We start from the raw sequence: 18,996 nt of genomic DNA, 5'->3' as shown, positions 1-18,996 counted from the left end.
CCCCAAGGAGGGTGTGGTCCTAGGAGACCCCAAGGGTGTGTAGGAGGCAAGCCTCCCAAGGTTTTCTAAGTGTTGGCTCGAACGTGTCCAAGGTAAATAGCTAAGGAGGAGGAGTCTCATGCAAGAGAATGGAGACTTAGACTTTCATAAGGAAAGTCTATACAATGTTCGATCAGACATGTTTGGGAGATGCTAAAGAAGGTTGCCTCAATGTTGTCCAAGGTGAGGTTGCCTCAATGTTGTCCAAGGTGAGGTTCCCTCAATATTGTCCAAGGTGAGGTTCCCTCAATATTGTCCAAGGTGAGGTTCCCTCAATGTTGTTCAAGGTGAGGTGCCAAGGAGGTTGCCTCGGACCACCTTAGTCCGAGGAGAAGCCAAGGAGATTGGTTCAAGGAGGAACATGGCATGCTAGAGGAGAGTGCATGTTAGAGGAGAGAAGTGCATCTCCTACCACCATGCACGTTCAACCTACCACCATGCACGTTCAACCAGCCCTTGCATGGGTAGCGAGTAGGAGGTGGACCAACTAGCTAGAGGAGACTAAGTCAGATACAACTTCAACAACATGCGCGTGAATCTCTCATTCTTCCCACAAATGGAGAGTTTGTTACATTTTGAATGTTGAATGTTTATTTGTAATATAAATATAATAAATATAGTAAAATATCCCTATTATAAGGGGATATCAGTTGAGGATCCCATCTCTATAAATAGAGAGCTTATGAGATGAGAGAGAGTCCCTTCTGCTTATTCTTTCTAGAGAGATAAAATTGGGTCTGTCTATTCTAGAGAGAGAAAGTGCTGAAATTAGAGAGAATTCTTGTATTTTCACAATTTATACTGAAGAAACTCAGTTGGCATAGTCCATCTGATCTTGAGTATAGATTTATAAATCACAACTCTAAGTGGATTAGGCTATTACCGACAATCGGGGCTGAACCACTATAAAAATTCTGTGTTATTTACTTTTCTTGTTTATACCGTCTGTTGTCGTTTACATTCTCTTGAAGGTTCGTCGTATTTGACGTTCTCACGTCGTTGGCTAAAAACGCAGTCAACAAGGAGATTCACTTTAAGACCTACCGGTGGAGTTTTTAGTGTTCTTGACCCGTGAACAGTATTTGGCGCGTTTTTTTTATGACCGTGTATATTGTAGCTATTTAGAGCATCCTGCAAGTTTTCAGAAAATTCGAAATAGTTTACAGTACTGAAAACTAAGTTCAAACATGTTGTTGCACGCATGACTAATTTTTTTATGCGCATGGAAAGCAACATGTTTGAATATAGTTTTCGGTACTGTAAACTATTTGGAATTTTCTGAAAATTCACAGGATGCTTTAAATAGCTACAATATACATGATTATAAAAAAAATTCGTACCGAAAATTATTCACGAGTAAAGACACTAAAAGTCCTATCAATAAGACTTAAAGTAAAGCCCTATAAAAAAAATTGTCCATAATATCTCAACAAAAGGACAAAACTTCACGACAATGCAAACAAAATCTTAGAGATTATACTAAGAAGTAGAAAAGGCCAAAAGAACAATAATATATAAGTATAATTTTTAGAAAATTTAAATATTTATTTTATCTTAATTTTTAGAACAACTCAAGTGCAATTATATCATCGTCAAAACTATCATCGTGTTATGATTAATGAGTACACCAAAGTCAATCGCACCAATTATAGGCTTCTTTTTTTAGATGAAATAATACAGATTACAAAAACAAATGGAATTAACTAGGGAGCATCTCCATCCCAAAAACCATAAGCTTGACTCACTCAAATCATTATGAGGGATCGAATCTAATTGTTCTACTCGGTCGCATCTTTGCATATTCCAGCCACAATAATTCAAATAAAATATAATTGTATTTTGATATTATATATATGAATAAATATTAGAAGATATAGAGATATTATTAATAGTGAATAAAAAATATTAAAAATATAATATTTAAATTATATAATGAAAAAAATAGAAAAACTAATATATGATGTTTGGCATTGTTTTCTGTTTTTTGTTTTTAAAGTTGTGTTCTCATAAATGTGAACATAAAACTGTTTTTGTAGTTTTCAAAAAACAAGATGTGTTTGGTTAATGTTTTCTAAAAATGATTTTTTTAGTTTTATTTTTTTAAAAATTTAAATATAATATTAACAAATATATTTACAAAGAGAAAAATATCTTAAAAGTTTGTAATAAATAATGAGATAAAATAATTTGAAAAAAAATGATGAAAAATAATAAGTGAGAAAGTAAGGAGAGAAAATTTGAAGAAATAGAAATTGATCAAAAAAAAAATGCGAGAGAATGTGATGAGAAAGAAAGTAAAGAGAGAGAAGTGAGTAGAGAGAAAATGACGGGAGAGAAAAAATGATGAGAGAGAAAATGAAGATATATTAAGTAATGAGAGAAAAAGTGATGTGAGAGAAACTAACGAGAGAAAAAATTATGTGACAATAAATGATATTAGATAATAATAAATAAATAAATGATATGAGAAAAAAAAAAGACAAATTTTTTTTTAGAACAACAGAAAACAACTTTTTGTTGTTCTCAATTTTTTTTGTTTTTTGTAACTTTGTTTTTAAAAATTGTTTTCTGAAAACAACTTCAAACACCTTAATTTGTTTTCAAAAAGTAGTTTTTAGCTTTTAAAAACAAAAAATAATTTTTTAGTTAAGGTGCCAAACACCCTCTTAGTCTCTATTGAACTTAAAGCTTCAAGACTTGGAAGAAGTGTGGTCTTTTTGAGAAAGTTAAGAACCTGCTCCAAGCTGATGTGGTTGAATTCTTGTCCAACATGGCCAAAGAGATGCCCTATAATACCATTGAATTTTTCTTACACTAGAATAAACTTTGTTCATGGTCTCTCAGTGCCAAAAGACTATGGCCTTCTTGAGTGGGCTGCATCTTTTCTGGCAGAATACAAGGCAGCAAACAAAAAGTTTTCTAAGTCTGAGGCAAAACAGAAGAGTAGACAATGGCTTGTGTTCTAAGAAGGGCGAGTTTCGTTCGAGTGTTGTGGCTCGATCCTCAAATATGGGGAATTCATTGCTGCTCAGATGGTAGATGCTGCGATGCTGATGGTGTTCTCTGCAGTATTAAAACACTTTCTAAAATGTCTGGTTGTAGACAAGTTTGTTTTGCTTGTAGGGAATCGAATTTGTTTTGCTCATGCCTTAGCAAAGGAATCGAATTTAAAACTTTTGCATTTTTGGACTGGGGAGCTTCTTTGCTGCAGAAGTGCCAAGTCCTTGATTTGGTTGTTTTTTGTTTCTTTTTAATGTTGTTGTCTGGTTTTCTGATATTGCTAGTTGTAACTTGCTTCTTTTAAAAAAGGAAAATAACTCAAAGCCACATCTTAATGTTGAGCCATGACAAGATATGAAGAATAACATAACATTCTGCCTCTTCCACTGCAAATTGGCATGAAATTACTTTATTGAAAGCTCCCATAACCATACCAATCTTAGCACCAAAACAAAGCCACAATACCAACAACACCATGTTCAAGGTCCAAAGCTACATCAACATTCATCTTTGGAGAGGTGGGCTAATAGAGAGGATTGTCTTGGATTTGGCCATATATATATATATATACTAGGTAAAAGCAACGTGCAATGCACATTTGTTTAGTTTTAAAGTTGTAAACATTGTATATAATTTTAATAAAATCTGGTTCACTATCTTTTTAAAAATATATATTTTTATAATCGAATGAATTATAATTCTATATTATATATATAAATATCTATATTAATAATCTTTATATATATGACATCTAAATATAACGTTGACATGGATATATATTTACATGATTACATAACATATATATAAAATAGAATAATATTTAAAAAGAAATTGATAATAGAAATAAAATAAGAATAGAAAAAGTCATAGTGTAGACAGTAGTATATATGCATCAACTATTTTTAGATTCTAATATATCTCGCAATGTCCTTTAGTGAATTTGATGAAAAAAAAACTCAAATCACTTGATAAAAACAAACGATCACACAAATTTATAAGATAAAAAAATAATATGCATGTCTTTATTATTTTTAAATAAATATAATTTAATTATTTAAATTATCATAAAATATCTTATTTTAATTAATTAATTAATTTATTTTTATTTAAGTTTATGTTTGTTATAGTTTTTTAATTTGATAGTGACAACAAATGATTATATATTATATGTTTAATATAATATTAAGTTTGATTAAATTTTATTTAAGTTATAAAATATATGGTTTTATTATTTTTAAATAATTATCATTGTAAAATATCTTATTTTAATTTGTTTAATTAATTATTTATTTAAGTTTAAGCCATGTTTACAATCTACGGTTAAATATAAAAATATTATGTTAAATATAAGAATATTCCGTTAAGGTTAACTGAAAAAAATTAAAAAACTATTAAAACAAAAAATTTCCGTTATCTACACACTTTTTATATAGAATAGATATAGATAGAATGAACTTCTTTCTTTCAAACCAAGCCAAAAAACAAATTTTATTTTTATTTTTATAAAAAATATATATACAAATATAGACCTAGAGGAAATATACACGGGTAATTATAAAAAAGTAAAATAATTTTTTTGATTTATAGAATAGGATGCATAAATATATGGTATAGTTATGTAAAGTTGCCTTTAATTAACATTAAAATTTTATAGCTTTCAATTAAAATATAAGTTTTACGATTTCAATTTCTTAAAAAAAAATTATATGAGCAGGGACTTAGATTTTCAAATTATTTTGTGTTAAGTAGGTTCTCAAATTTGCTAATTAATTGAATCATAAATCAATTTTTACTTATCCATAAGTTATTTTTTGTGGCGCTTTTTGAAAATTGTTTTTCAACATAAATGATTATGTGATAAGTTTAGTAAGTTTGCAGGGCTATGTGATATAAAATAAAATTTAGAATTAAGTGATACTCTTTTTAAAAAAATGGGGCCTATGTTGATATATATATATAAAAAATTGTTATTCGTGATAAAAGTACGAAAATTATTATGATTGTAGTACTTAAGTATTTAAGTTATTTTTTTAGCGGTGAAAATATTTCTGTTCATGTTTTGGTACAATTATCAATTTTTACCACTAAGTTTGTCGATAACACATCAATTTTCAGTATTAAGTTTGTCGGAGATATGTATACAAAAGTACAAAATTAAAGGGATATTAGTGACGAAAATATTCAATTTTAAAAATATTTATAGCAAAAATATATAAGAGAAAATTTCACACTATAAATTACAAAGAATATAATTTACCAAAAAAAAAAAAATGGAGATATTAAGGCTACAAACACAATAATTTAAATAATTTCGTCCCAAATATATAAAAAAAAAATTCAATTAGAAAAAGTTGTATAAATCACTTGAAAAAGAAAATGGTAGTGAAGTGGGAACCGAGGAGCAGTAGTGAGCAGAGCAGCGCTAACAATGGCGGAAAACGAGGTGCGTTTCATGAACAGTTGAACAAAATCTTCTTTTCATGCCCGTATTCGAACCAATCCATTTCTACTCACTTTTTTTTACATTCTAAATTATTTTCCTTTTCATCAGAATCGCACCTCAGAACCGTTTCGCCTCTTCTCTTCCTCCGCCAGTAACGTCAATTCTGGTTTTGGATTTTTCGACTCTCCAGAGCCGCAGCTCCCGCCTCCACCGCTACCTCCTTCTGTGGAAGTACTTTTCTCCGAGGTACTCTCAACTTTCTTTATGTTATACACACTCACAATCACACGATCTCACACACATACAATATTTTTTCTCCTTGCAAGTGTTTATTGAATTTAACTTGAAATAGGCTTCGTCGTCTGTGAAATATACTGTGGAGCCTGTGAACTTGTTGGGACTTAGTTTGCTCAAGGTCAGTTTTTCGTTAATTCTGTTTGGTTTGGTAGAAAATCTTGGATTAGGTTTACGTTTTGATGATAGATTATGGTTTTATAGACTAATTCGGGTCCTTATGAATTAAACTGTTTATTTTTGTTTTGTGCTTTCTTTTAGGGTCGTGTTAGTACTCGAGAGGTTTTTGCTTTGTTGAACTCAGATTTAGTCCCTGGAAAGTATGAAGGTAAGTAGGATTCACATTCATTTGCTTTCTTGTATCTGAGTAGTTAATTCAATATTTCATTTAGATTTTAATTTCCATTTTCTTTGATTAAGCCATGTTGATTTTTTTAGGCTCCAATATTTATACGAATGATCACAATCACAATCATGATCACAAATACTGAATACTTCTTTCTCTTTCTTGATTTGCTCAATAGGGGGTTTGAAGCTATGGGAAGGTTCACTAGATCTGGTTAAAGCTCTTCGCTCTGAGGTTGGAAATGAGCTTTTAACTTTTACTGGGAAGCGAGTTTTAGAGGTGGACATTCCAATTTCTGGTGATTGTATTTTTGTCCACAATGTTTCAAATGCAACTTGGTGTCAAAATCTGAATCTGATATGATTGCTCTAACTTTACTTCTTGTTGTTTTACTAACTTGTAGTTGATCTTTTTTTATTATAAGAGTTCATGTTTCCTCCCAAAGTAATCAGGTAGAAAATATCTGTTTGTTTGCCAATGTATTTTTAAGAGTGAGATATCTATTTTCAAGCTTGATTGGACTAAAATGTACACATAATATACATCAAGGATATTTGAATCTTAAACCAGCTGTCTGCTACTTGATTCAGATTCTAGAGATTTCTTAATAGTATTTCATAGTTTAGTATTATATATCAATTCTTCAATGAATGAGTGTGCAAGCAAGCTACTGAAGTACCTTAAAAATAGTCTTTTGAATATGAGTGGTTCCCTAAAGAATAGTCTTCAGTTTTAATCATATTGAATGTCCTAGTCCAAGGCACCTGCTTAATCTTTTTTTTTTTTTTTTTGTCTAAGTGAGTATATTCCTACCTAAAGAAAAGTTTGGCAAATTAATTATATGGAATGTCTTAGGTTAAGGTGCATGTTTAGGTTGATTGATCCCTAAAGTTTAAAGCTTGGATCAAGGCTAACAGATTAATCTTAACAATGTCGAGTTCATTGATAATGTTTAACTACATCAGGAAGTGAGAACTATTTTGAGGCTTAATTTGAAAGTGATCAATCTCTTAAATTAGGTGTAATTTAATTTTTTAATTATCTCTTTTACCACATTATTAATTTTTTTCTCTCTGACTGCCACTCTGTTAACCTTGGAAGAATGTAGACAAAAAATAAGTTCTGTTTAAACTGTTTTTCTCTATACTATTAGGACTTATATATTTTTTTGTTAATTTTTCAGCTTGGATGTGGTCATGGACTCCCTGGAATCTTTGCATGCCTTGAGGTGAATTTTCATTCCTGGCTTCTAATTTAGTGTCCTAAATCAGATATTTTATGCTTCTTCTTTTACTGCATCAGGGTGCCGCTGCCGTTCATTTCCAAGACTTTAATGCTGAGGTCCTAAAATGCCTAACAATACCCAATGTAAATGCAAATCTTCAGAACGAACAACAAAACTCCAAAACAGATGTAACAGATAGTGAGGCAGTGACAGAAGTTCGTTTCTTTGCTGGTGACTGGAGTGAAATTGATAAACTTCTTCCTTATGTTCGCGACAGTAAGAAGGAATTCAATTGTAGTACAGGAAATTGTTCTGTTGATGGTTATGATATTATTTTAATGGCAGAAACAGTATACTCTGTCACTGTTTTCCAAAGACTTTATGAACTTATAAAAAAGGTAGTTCTTTATTGAATTATTCTTACCTTTTATGGTCTTCATAATCTCAATCTCTATCTGCTCTAGCTTAAAAGCCTTTAAAATGCAGTGCATGAGCTATCCACATGGTCTGGTATATATGGCAGCAAAGAAACATTATTTCGGAGTGGGTGGAGGAACCCGACAATTTTTAGCAATGGTGGAGAAAGATGGTGAGTTAATCTAGAGAGATATTCTCAGATATTACTGAGAAACTATTTAGCACTAAAGTATTCTTCATTTATTTTCAATCTGGGTATAATTCCCGGGATTAAAATTGTTACAGTACACAATGTTTGTGCATTTGAAAGGTTACTATTTTACTTGACATTTAATTTGTTGACTATATGACTTGTACGACACTTATATAACAAAAGGCTACTAAGCAGTAAGTTCATGAATGCTTCTATTTCCATGGATTTTTTGCATATGTCCCGTTGATGATTAATGTTTTTGATTTTTGTATTCTTCTTTCCTAGCTTTGCAATTAGATTCATTAAATCTTTGCTAGTTACTGAATGGCTATTATAATAGCTTAATTTTCTTTTTCCTTTATGCCCTGCAGGCCTTATGGCTTATAGCTTGGTTGCTGAAGTTACAGATGGCTCTTCTAATGTCAGAGAGGTTTGGAAGCTTTCCTATAAGTAGGTTTTCAAATTCCATTTATCATGTTACTAAAATTCAGTTTTTATGTCCTTCCGCTTTATTGGTTTCTCACTGGGCCAACCAAAAATCACCTCCTCTATGAAAGAATGAATCAAACTTAAAGTAGTATACTATGTGGAGAGAACATGTAGAGGATGCTTGATAATTAGATAGCCTCAATTGAAGTTATCATTCACAACATTTTGAATTTTTGAATCACTTCATGTTGCTAACTATAAATAGGTGAGAACAATTATAATTTTGTTCCAATCCCTGAATGAGTTATTAAATTGCTATTTTAGTTGGACCAATTACTGTGAAAGTGAAGTATGATGGAGGCCGAATTGCTGAGGATCTTATTGTTAATCATAATCTGTTTTATTCATGAGACTTCATGTTGTTAGGCTAATGAGGCTGAATTTCTTGGTCTATATCTTGCAAGTTATAGCATTCCTAAGGAATTTGTTCGGTGTCTCGGAGTTGCTTATTATCTGCAGTATGCTGTAATATTGCACCCAGAATTTTAAAACTACTAACAAAAACTCAGAAACTTTCAACAGAATTTGATAGAAGGCTGTGAGCTAGTTTTTTGTTTTGATCGAGCTTGTAACCTTTGTGCTTTCGACATGGAAGAGTAGTAGGTTGGAGGGCTTAGACATAGATTATACACATACATACGTAATTCCTCAAAATCTGCTGAAAATATTGAATTTTGTTTGGAACTGATGACAGTAGCATGAATCATAGAAGTGTAGGCAGAGAAGAAAAAGAGAAGTTTCTATCAGCACAATAAAAAATAAAAAAAAGGAGAAAGAGAATACAGAACTGAGTAAAACTAATTGCAAGCTTATACAAATCTATGGGGTAGAAACATTGTTATGTAGCTTCATGCCCTGTGTGTGTAGATATTACAGAATCCATGGGAGCTTGGATCATTAGTCCTTTCTACACCTATAATACTTTTCACACCCTCTTTCTGGAGAATTAGATTGCGGAGGAAGACAATTATCTGCTTTGCTATAAGCTTCTCCTTTACCGCCTCTGCAAACCGGTTGATTTGGTTTTAAGGCCCCAGGTGAGATGTAATTGCCCCCTGCTAGAATCCGTCTACTTATGTCGGACTCCATCAGCATCTCACCTTCTTCATGGCACTCTGCTATGGAGCCATTGCAGGGCATGTAAGCATAGCATTCGGTCAACAAGACCACGGTGGTGCTGCAACTGAAATAGAAAAGGCCAATAATTAGGAGGTAGTTGTAGAATTGGAGAGAAACCATGCTTTTCTTTTCTGGCCTCTATTTGTGTTTCTATGGCTTTCATGTTGGTGTAGTTGTGGAGCACTTTATATTAAGTCTCCCTTATTTTTTTCCTTTTAGAATGGGGTGGTAGTGGAATCTCCATTCAGATAGTAGAGGGGCCAAGCACTTCACCAAACCAATGATAGCAACTTATATAGTTTTATCTTGCATTCATCTCGCCAGATCAAAAACAATCATTCCCATTGTGGTATTTTATAGAAAAATACTATTTTGGTCGTATATGTTATAGTTTTTTTTTGCAAATTGTCTTTTATGTTATAATTAAATACTAGTTTTGACTTTTTTTTTAAAAAAAATTAACAAAAAATCTAATGATAATTTTTTTTTGTTTTATAAAATCTACCAAAATTTACTTGATTTTGGTCGAACTTTTTTTTTTTATAGAATGTTTTTTTTAATAAATAAAAAAAATCTAATATAAACTCTTTTTATAAAATGTATTTTCTATTGTTATTTTTACTTTAGTTTCAAAAATTAAAAAAACTATAATATGTTAATTAAATTATATTAATTGTAATAAAATAAGAAAAAAATATCTCATTTAAAAACAATTGGCCAAAATTAGGTGCATGGTTAATTTTAATATATTTTATAAAATTGAAGATTATCATTGGAATTTTTAAAAAGTGGAAATTACATTTTATATGGGTTTTTTATTCAAGTTTACAAAAATATGACATAAATTGGTGGAAATAGACCTCATTTATAGTGCATTTTGCACAATAACTTACTTTCAAAACATTTTAGTTAAATGACCCCTTTTATTAATGAATTTTTTGTATTACCCATCTTACCCTTAAAATAAAATAATAATAAATTAAAATTAAAAACTCTAAACTATCATCTTCCTCCTCTCACCCATCCACCCACACCCATCCACAACCACCCACTATCATCCCCCGCCACCACCACCACCGGCGACCACCAGCCCCTACCGCCGGCGAACACTGCTCATCACCGGCTGCCACCATTTCTCCACAAATCTGGTCACCACTCGTTCAAAAGGTTGGTTTATAAAGCTTTTTTTTATTTTTATAAAATATGAGATTTTTTATATTGTTTTTGTAGATTTAAAATGCAAAATGATTGTTTTAGTATGTTGAAAGTATAAGTAAGAATTTAGGTTTATTTCTGGAGTTTTATGGAGGTTAAACCTTGAAAATCTGAAAAAAATTAATGGTGGTTTCAGTTATTTTCGAGATAGAAAAATCAAGAATTTTTTGACAGCTTGTCTAATTTTTCGACAAGGAGTCTAAATTTTAGACCAGTTGTCTAAATTTTAGACCAGTAGTCGTATTTTTTCGACCACCTGTCTAAATTTTAGACAGGTGGTCGAAAATTTAGACAGGTGGTCGAAAAAATACGACTACTGGTCTAAAATTTAGACTCCTTGTCGAAAAATTAGACAAGCTGTCAAAAAATTCTGGATTTTTCAATCTCGAAAATAACCGAAACCACCATTAATTTTTTCAGATTTTCAAGGTTTAACCTCCATAAAACTCAAGAAATAAACCTAAATTCTTACTTATACTTTCAACATACTAAAACAATCATTTTGCATTTTAAATCTACAAAAACAATATAAAAAATCTCATATTTTATAAAAATAAAAAAAGCTTTATAAACCAATATTTTGAATGAGTGGTGGCCGGATTTGTGGAGAAATGCTGGCAGCCGGTGATGAGCGGTGTTCGCCGGCGGTAGGGGGCGGTGGTCGCCGGTGGTGGTGGTGGTGGCGGTGGGGGATGATAGTGGGTAGTTGTGGGTGGATGGGTGAGAGGAAGAAGATGATAGTTATTATTAGGATTTTTGTTTTTAATTTATTATTATTTTATTTTAAGGGTAAAATGGGTAATATAAAAAATTCATTAATAAAAGATGCTATTTAGCTAAAAACTATTGAAATAGGCCATAGTGCAAATTGCACTATAAAAATAGGCCATTTTGCCAAGGACCCCTTTTTAAAATAATTATTTTATGGCTTTTTATTAATTATTATCACTTTTTGATAAGTTCTAAGTTCTTATGTGTAATATAAGTGACCACTGGTTTGTTTGATAGAATGAGCTGAAAGAAAAAGTTAGTAGTGGAGAAATTATTGTAAAGGGTCGGAATGACATATTAATGCAAGCTTTAGGGACACCTGAGCACCCAAGGCGTGTTAGAGCACTTGGTATGATATTAGTTTTTATTTGTTGCATTTAACTTCATTCTATAATATTTTAGTTTTTAAATAAATTTGGTTCATTATTGTAGGTCGTTTGCGAAGATTTCGTCCGTCTTTGGAAGAAAATAAAAAATAGCAATAGAAATGGCTGATGTTGTTAGTAAGAAAGATGCAGAAATTGCGAGGCTCAGAGCAGAACTTAAAGCTTTAGAGGAGGAAAAAGCTAAACAAGCAGGTGGGATAGATGATATGGATGAACACGACAACGATGACGAGCAGAACGACGAAGAATATCACACACCGTACATGCAGGATGTGTTACTTTGTTCACATAATATTCATAATGTGGTGGCAGAGGGTGTTATCATTGATGGGGTGGGTCCACTGACTATTCATGGTGTTCAACTGACAGACGAATACGCGAGTCACCAAAATGTTACAAGAGGATGCTGAAATCCCATGTTCTGTTGGGGAGATACGCTATGTTCGAGATACTTATGACGTATTCATTCCTAGGCCAAAATAATTAGTTATGACTGATCAGGTATAAACGAATTCTATAATTTGTTACCTATTAAAACATTTGTTGTTCAATTATTTTTACTTGATGTTGCGTAGGGTCTTCTAAAAAAGAAACCTTCTATGTCAAAAAGCTCATCCAAGGATAAGACGACCCATAATTCTCTGACTAGCCCACATCTGTCATCAGCTGGGTCTCACGTCAATCCAGAAAACACTCTGACCGAAGGCCAACCATTTGCCGATCACATCATGAATTGCATCCATATTAGCCTTCAGTTTATGGTGAGAGAATTTTGCAGAGTTAAGGGAATGAACACAGTCGTCTCAATTCCAGTGGACCCATCATTCATGAATCGCGAGTCAATCTTTATAACTTCAAAGGATGTGGAACAAGTTGCTACTTTGCATATGATTGGAGGCTCAGCAATGATATTCGGATTAAGGTATTCCTTCAACTAATTCTTTGGAATGATATGAAATTTAGAATGATTATGAGTAATGTTCTGTGATCTGTTGCAAATTTTTATAGTAAATTGAATATTTACAGGTTTGGGTAGTCTTATTTTTAGAGGAAGCTCTGCCGAAATTTTTCAAAAATATTTAACACTTGAGAAAATTTTGCAGATGCATTTGGGAGTCCTTATTTCCAAATCAGCGTGTCTTTTACAAGTTTTTTGACATTGAGCGTCTTAGCATTAATAATGTTAATGATGTAGAACGATCAACCATTGACTTGGCAAATTGGTTGATGACCATGGATAGAGATTGTCAACTATACTTTATACCTTGGAACATACGGTAAGAAATAGTGTAAACATTTCTTATTCATATATTAAAAATTTAATTATTTTATTAAACATGCTTCTTATTTTAGGGAACATTGGATGTTGGTGATTGCTATGCCAAAAGGAAAAATCGTGTTCTTGGATCCACTGAAAGCACACAAACGTCCTGAAGAAATTGATTCAATGATAATGAGGTAAGTTTTAAATTTTTGAAAATATTTCTTAATATGCAACAACTATTACATGTTACTGCATTTTAATAACTTTTGTTAAATTTTTTTTTAAATAGTGCATATTATAAGGTTTCTTCTAATGAATTACTCGGCAATCCTACAAAGATATTCAATGTTTCATGTCCAAGACAACCACAAAGTCATGAATGTGGTTTTTATGTGTTGAAGTACATTAGAGATCTTGTTCGGGCATCAAATGCAATATATTATTTAACCTTAATGTGGTTTCTATTGCATTTGATGTCCGAACAAGATCTCTAATGTACTTCAACACGTAAAAACCACATTCATGACTTTGTGGTTGTCTTGGACATGAAACATTGAATATCTTTGTAGAATTGCCGAGTAATTCATTGGAGGAAGCCTTATAATATGCACTATTTAAAAAGAAAATTAACAAAAGTTATTAAAATGCAGTAACATGTAATAGTTGTTGCATATTAAGAAATATTTTAAAAAATTTAAAACTTACCTCATTATCTTTGAATCAATTTTTTCAGGACGTTTGTGTGCTTTCAGTGGATCCAAGAACACGATTTTTTTTTTTTGGCATAGCAATCACCAACATCCAATGTTCTCTAAAATAAGAAGCATGTTAAATAAAATAATTAAATTTTTAATATATGAATAAGAAATGTTTACACTATTTCTTACCGTATGTTCCAAGGTATAAAGTATAGTTGACAAACTCTATCCATGGTCATCAACCAATTTGCCAAGTCAATGGTTGATCGTTCTACATTATTAATGCTAAGACGCTCAATGTCAAAAAACTTGTAAAAGACACGCTGATTTGGAAATAGGGACTCCCAAATGCATCTGCAAAATTTTCTCAAGTGTTAAATATTTTTAAAAAATTTCGGCAGAGCTTCCTCTAAAAATAAGACTACCCAAACCTGTAAATATTCAATTTACTATGAAAATTTGCAACAGATCACAGAACATTACTCATAATCATTCTAAATTTCATATCATTCCAAAGAATTAGTTGAAGGAATACCTTAATCCGAATATCATTGCTGAGCCTCCAATCATATGCAAAGTAGCAACTTGTTCCACATCCTTTGAAGTTATAAAGATTGACTCGCGATTCATGAATGATGGGTCCACTGGAATTGAGACGACTGTGTTCATTCCCTTAACTCTGCAAAATTCTCTCACCATAAACTGAAGGCTAATATGGATGCAATTCATGATGTGATCGGCAAATGGTTGGCCTTCGGTCAGAGTGTTTTCTGGATTGACGTGAGACCCAGCTGATGACAGATGTGGGCTAGTCAGAGAATTATGGTTCGTCTTATCCTTGGATGAACTTTTTGACATAGAAGGTTTCTTTTTTAGAAGACCCTACGCAACATCAAGTAAAAATAATGGACCAACGAATGTTTTAATAGGTAACAAATTATAGAATTCGTTTATACCTGATCAGTCATAACTAATTATTTTGGCCTAGGAATGAATACGTCATAAGTATCTCGAACATAGCGTATCTCCCCAACAGAACATGGGATTTCAGCATCCTCTTGTAACATTTTGGTGACTCGCGTATTCGTCTGTCAGTTGAACACCATGAATAGTCAGTGGACCCACCCCATCAATGATAACACCCTCTGCCACCACATTATGAATATTATGTGAATAAAGTAACACATCCTGCATGTACGGTGTGTGATATTCTTCGTCGTTCTGCTCGTCATCGTTGTCGTGTTCATTCATATCATCTATCCCACCTGCTTGTTTAGCTTTTTCCTCCTCTAAAGCTTTAAGTTCTGCTCTGAGCCTCGCAATTTCTGCATCTTTCTTACTAACAACATTAGCCATTTCTGTTGCTATTTTTGATTTTCTTCCAAAGACGGACGAAATCTTCGCAAACGACCTACAATAATGAACCAAATTTATTTAAAAACTAAAATATTATAGAATGAAGTTAAATGCAACAAATAAAAAATAATATCATACCCAAGTGCTCTAACATGCCTTGGGTGCTCAGGTGTCCCTAAAACTTGCGTTAATATGTCATTCTGACCCTTTGCAATGATTTCTCCACTACTAACTTTTTCTTTCAGCTCATTTTGTCAAACAAACCAGTGGTCACTTTTTGATAAGTTCTTATGTTTTTGGTAGTGTTATCATATGCTGTCCTTGGTTAGCGTGTTTATATATTTGTTTTTTTTTTATAAGTTCTTATGTTTTTTTTCTGCAGTCCCTGGTTACCTTAAATTTCTTTGCTTTACTTATGTAAATTTCTTTGCTTTACTTATATGTGGTATTTTGATGTTAAGTCACCAGGTATTTTATGTTGTCCACTGTTATTTTGTTGTATTTTTAATTTTTGGCTTTATCGGTATACAATTACTTAATAATGTTTAGTGTTTTTTTAGGTTCCTATTTATTTTGAAATGATTTTACTATTTATTTTATGCTTTTTCAATGATAAGTAATCAATTACTAAGAAGTTGCCATGTCTTTTGTACGATGCCTATTTTAAAATTAAACTTGAGAGGCGATTTGGGAGTAAAGTGCAATAATGAAACAAGACTAATGTTATAAGTGAGATTAAGTTAGTTCTAACTTTGAAACAAAAATCGATATTTCGAAGAACACCATTTGGTCATTTCTTGGATTTGCCTGATATTACATTTCAGGCTCAGTTATTTCATAATGTTCTGATGATGGATGTTCATAAAAAAAAAATGAAGATTTTGAGTTTTGATTTAAGTTGGGTGGTAAAGTAGTTATGTTTTCAATTAATGAGTTTGCCTTTATTATTGACCTGAAATGTGTAGGTAGTGTTGATTTTAGCATTTTTAAAGAGGTTGATTTGGGTCTTAGGAAATTTCTTTTTCTTTTGTATGAAGGTAAACCTAGGAAAAAAGAAAAATTTAGGAAATATGAGGTTGCATTTGCTTTTAATGATAAAGAATTAAAAAACAAGGGTGATGAGGTTGTTATTAAGTTGGTCATTGTTCATTTGCTAGGCAGTTATTTATTTGGAACACAACCTGAGATTAGGGTTGACAACTCATTTTATGCTATGGTTGATACTGATTTTGCTGAGTTGAAAAAGTTTGTGACTGAGAAAGTTTTGTGGCAACGGACTATGTGCGTCAAGTTAGTCTTGAAAGATAGGAATGTCATTTATGATTTTATTCCTAAGAAAGCAGATGAGTCTCTTGATAACCATTGTTATAAGGAAATTATAACACTTATAACTATAATTATCAAGTGACACATCTGCTTTCCTAGGGATAGAATTATAAATGACATTCTTATTTTTCAAAATTGATCGCATGACACACCTAGTCTGTTGCCACAAAACTTTCCCAAACGCAAACTTTTTCAACTCAGCAAAATCAGTATCAACCATAGCATAAAAAGAGTTGTCAACCCTAGTCTCAGGCTGTGTTCCAAACAAATAACTGTCTAGTAAATGAACAATGACTAACTTAACAACAACCTCATCACCCTTGTTCTTCAATTCTTTATCATTGAAAGCAAATGCAACCTCATCTTTCCTAAATTTCTCTTATTTCCTAGGTTTACCTTCATAGAAAGGAAAAAGAAATTTCCTAAGACCGAAATCAGCCTCTTTAAAAATGCTAAAATCAACACTACCCACACATTTCAGGCAAACTCATTAATTGTAAGCCTAACCCAACTTAAACCAAAACTCAGAATCTTCATTTTTTTTAGGAACATCCATCATCAAAACACTGTGAAATAATTGAGCCTAAAATTTAATATCAAGAAATGATCAAATGGTGTTCTTCGAAACATCGCTTTTTGTTTCGAAATTAGAACTGACTTAATCTCACTTATAACACTAGTCTTATTCCATTGTTGGACTTTACTCCCAAATTCCCTCTCAAGTTTAATTCTAAAATGAGCATCGTATAAAGGACATGACAACTTTTTAGTAATTGATTAAGTATCATTGAAAAAGCATAAAATAAACAGTAAAACCATTTCAAAGTAAATAAGAATCTAAAAAAACACTAAACATTATTAAGTAACTTTATACCTATAAAGCCAAAAAATTAACAATGGTTAGGATAAAGTACATGGTTACTTAACATTAAAATAACACATATAAGTAAAGCAAAGCAATTCCAGAGACCACATGAGAAAACACTAAAAATCATTAAGTAACTGTGTACATATAAAGGCAAAAAATACAACAAAGTAATTAGATACCTATAAAATCACTAAACATCATCAAGTAACTGTGTACTTATAAAGCCAATTTTTTTTTTATATATATATAACAGTGGACAACATAAAGGACCTAGTTAATTAAAATAACAAATATATAAGTAAAGTAAAGCAATTCAAGATAATTAGGGACTGCATAAGAAAACACTACAAAAAATATAAGAACTTGGAACTGATAAAAAAACAAATATATAAACATGGAAAACTATATAAAGTAACCGAGGACAGCATTAGAAAACACTACCAAAAACATAAGAACTTGGAACTTATTAATATATATATATATAAACACGTAAAACCATATAAAGTAACTAAGGACCGCATAAGAAAACACTACCAAACACATAGAAACTTGAAACTTATAAAAAAAACATATATATAAACATGGAAAACCATATCAAAGTAACTAAGTACCTTAATTCTACTTCCTTGACCTTTTTTTGTCCCAATAGTTGTGCTCTTGAAATTTGATGACTCTTTACCTCGGGTGAAGAACACAAACCATCAGCAGAACATGACGATGAAGCACCAGCATTACCTCCCTGAGAATAATTCTAATTAATAAAAACAAACTAATAACTAAACCAAAATACAAACAAATATTACAAAAACAAAAGTAAAACGAATAAAGCTAAAGAATCCAAAATACCTTAATGTTAGGTGCTTCATTATTTACAGGTGTCGGAGTTTGAGAAGAACGACGCAAATTTAAAGAAGGACCAACATTATCTCCCTTTTTAACCATTTCTAATACACAAAAAAATCAAGCAAACCTAATAAATATAAATCAATCTAATTCATAAGAGATAGATCAAGCAAAAAACTTCAAAACTCGCCCACCCAAAAATACCTAGATGGCAAGTAAAAATGCAAAGAATGACTTGGGAACAATATGCTTATGACATTACTACATTAAACTAAATACTAAAATAGAAATATCAATGGCAAAATCCAAACACTATATAGATAATAACTCAAAATCCAAACTAATGCAACAATCGTTAACTCGCAAATGTATCTCATAATTCAAAATACTACAACAACAATAATAATAATAATAATATAGCTCGACATCACAGTTAATATCGCCAAAAACAAAATACAAAAAAAAAAAAAAAACTCAAACATGTTGAGAAGAGAAAACAGATGTCATGAATGAAAGAAAAATTACTTTCGCCGTAAATAATGCTAGCCACGCCACACTTGCTGTCGTTCGAGTTCGTTCACCAAGCTTACAGTCGTTCAGGTTCACCAAAGTTGCAGAAATAGCAACACCAAAATCACAATAAGGAAGAAGAAGAATAGTCGGTTTTGGTAAAGTGAATTGAGAAAATGTAAAGTCTTTTTTAG

General features: G+C 31.6%; 2 protein-coding genes across 6 annotated transcripts; both read left to right on the top strand.

Moving 5' to 3' along the window:
• The first annotated feature begins 5,350 nt into the window (after positions 1 to 5,350).
• Positions 5,351 to 15,566, top strand: LOC133819885 (uncharacterized). 5 transcript variants are annotated; one of them, XM_062253261.1, is made up of 10 exons: positions 5,351 to 5,482; positions 5,591 to 5,728; positions 5,835 to 5,897; positions 6,038 to 6,104; positions 6,301 to 6,401; positions 7,306 to 7,350; positions 7,425 to 7,745; positions 7,834 to 7,936; positions 8,329 to 8,407; positions 15,355 to 15,566. In XM_062253261.1, exons 1-10 carry the CDS (start codon positions 5,468 to 5,470, stop codon positions 15,383 to 15,385), a joined length of 963 nt encoding a protein of 320 aa, XP_062109245.1. In that variant the 5' UTR covers positions 5,351 to 5,467; the 3' UTR covers positions 15,386 to 15,566. The 5 variants fall into 5 exon arrangements, with proteins under 5 accessions (XP_062109245.1, XP_062109244.1, XP_062109247.1 ...); XM_062253260.1 differs by lacking the exon at positions 15,355 to 15,566 and adding an exon at positions 11,984 to 12,047; XM_062253263.1 differs by lacking the exon at positions 15,355 to 15,566 and adding an exon at positions 11,789 to 11,872.
• LOC133819886 (uncharacterized) lies at positions 12,055 to 13,619 on the top strand. The gene is made up of 4 exons (XM_062253265.1): positions 12,055 to 12,438; positions 12,513 to 12,859; positions 13,041 to 13,214; positions 13,291 to 13,619. Exons 1-4 carry the CDS (start codon positions 12,427 to 12,429, stop codon positions 13,397 to 13,399), a joined length of 642 nt encoding a protein of 213 aa, XP_062109249.1. The 5' UTR covers positions 12,055 to 12,426; the 3' UTR covers positions 13,400 to 13,619.
• Positions 15,567 to 18,996: the final 3,430 nt, after the last annotated feature.

Source organism: Humulus lupulus, chromosome 2 (genome assembly GCF_963169125.1).
Source record: "Humulus lupulus chromosome 2, drHumLupu1.1, whole genome shotgun sequence".
Taxonomy (NCBI): Eukaryota; Viridiplantae; Streptophyta; class Magnoliopsida; order Rosales; family Cannabaceae; genus Humulus; species Humulus lupulus.
The sequence above is the reverse complement of the archived record's forward strand: the minus strand, read 5'-3'. Positions and strand labels throughout refer to the sequence as shown.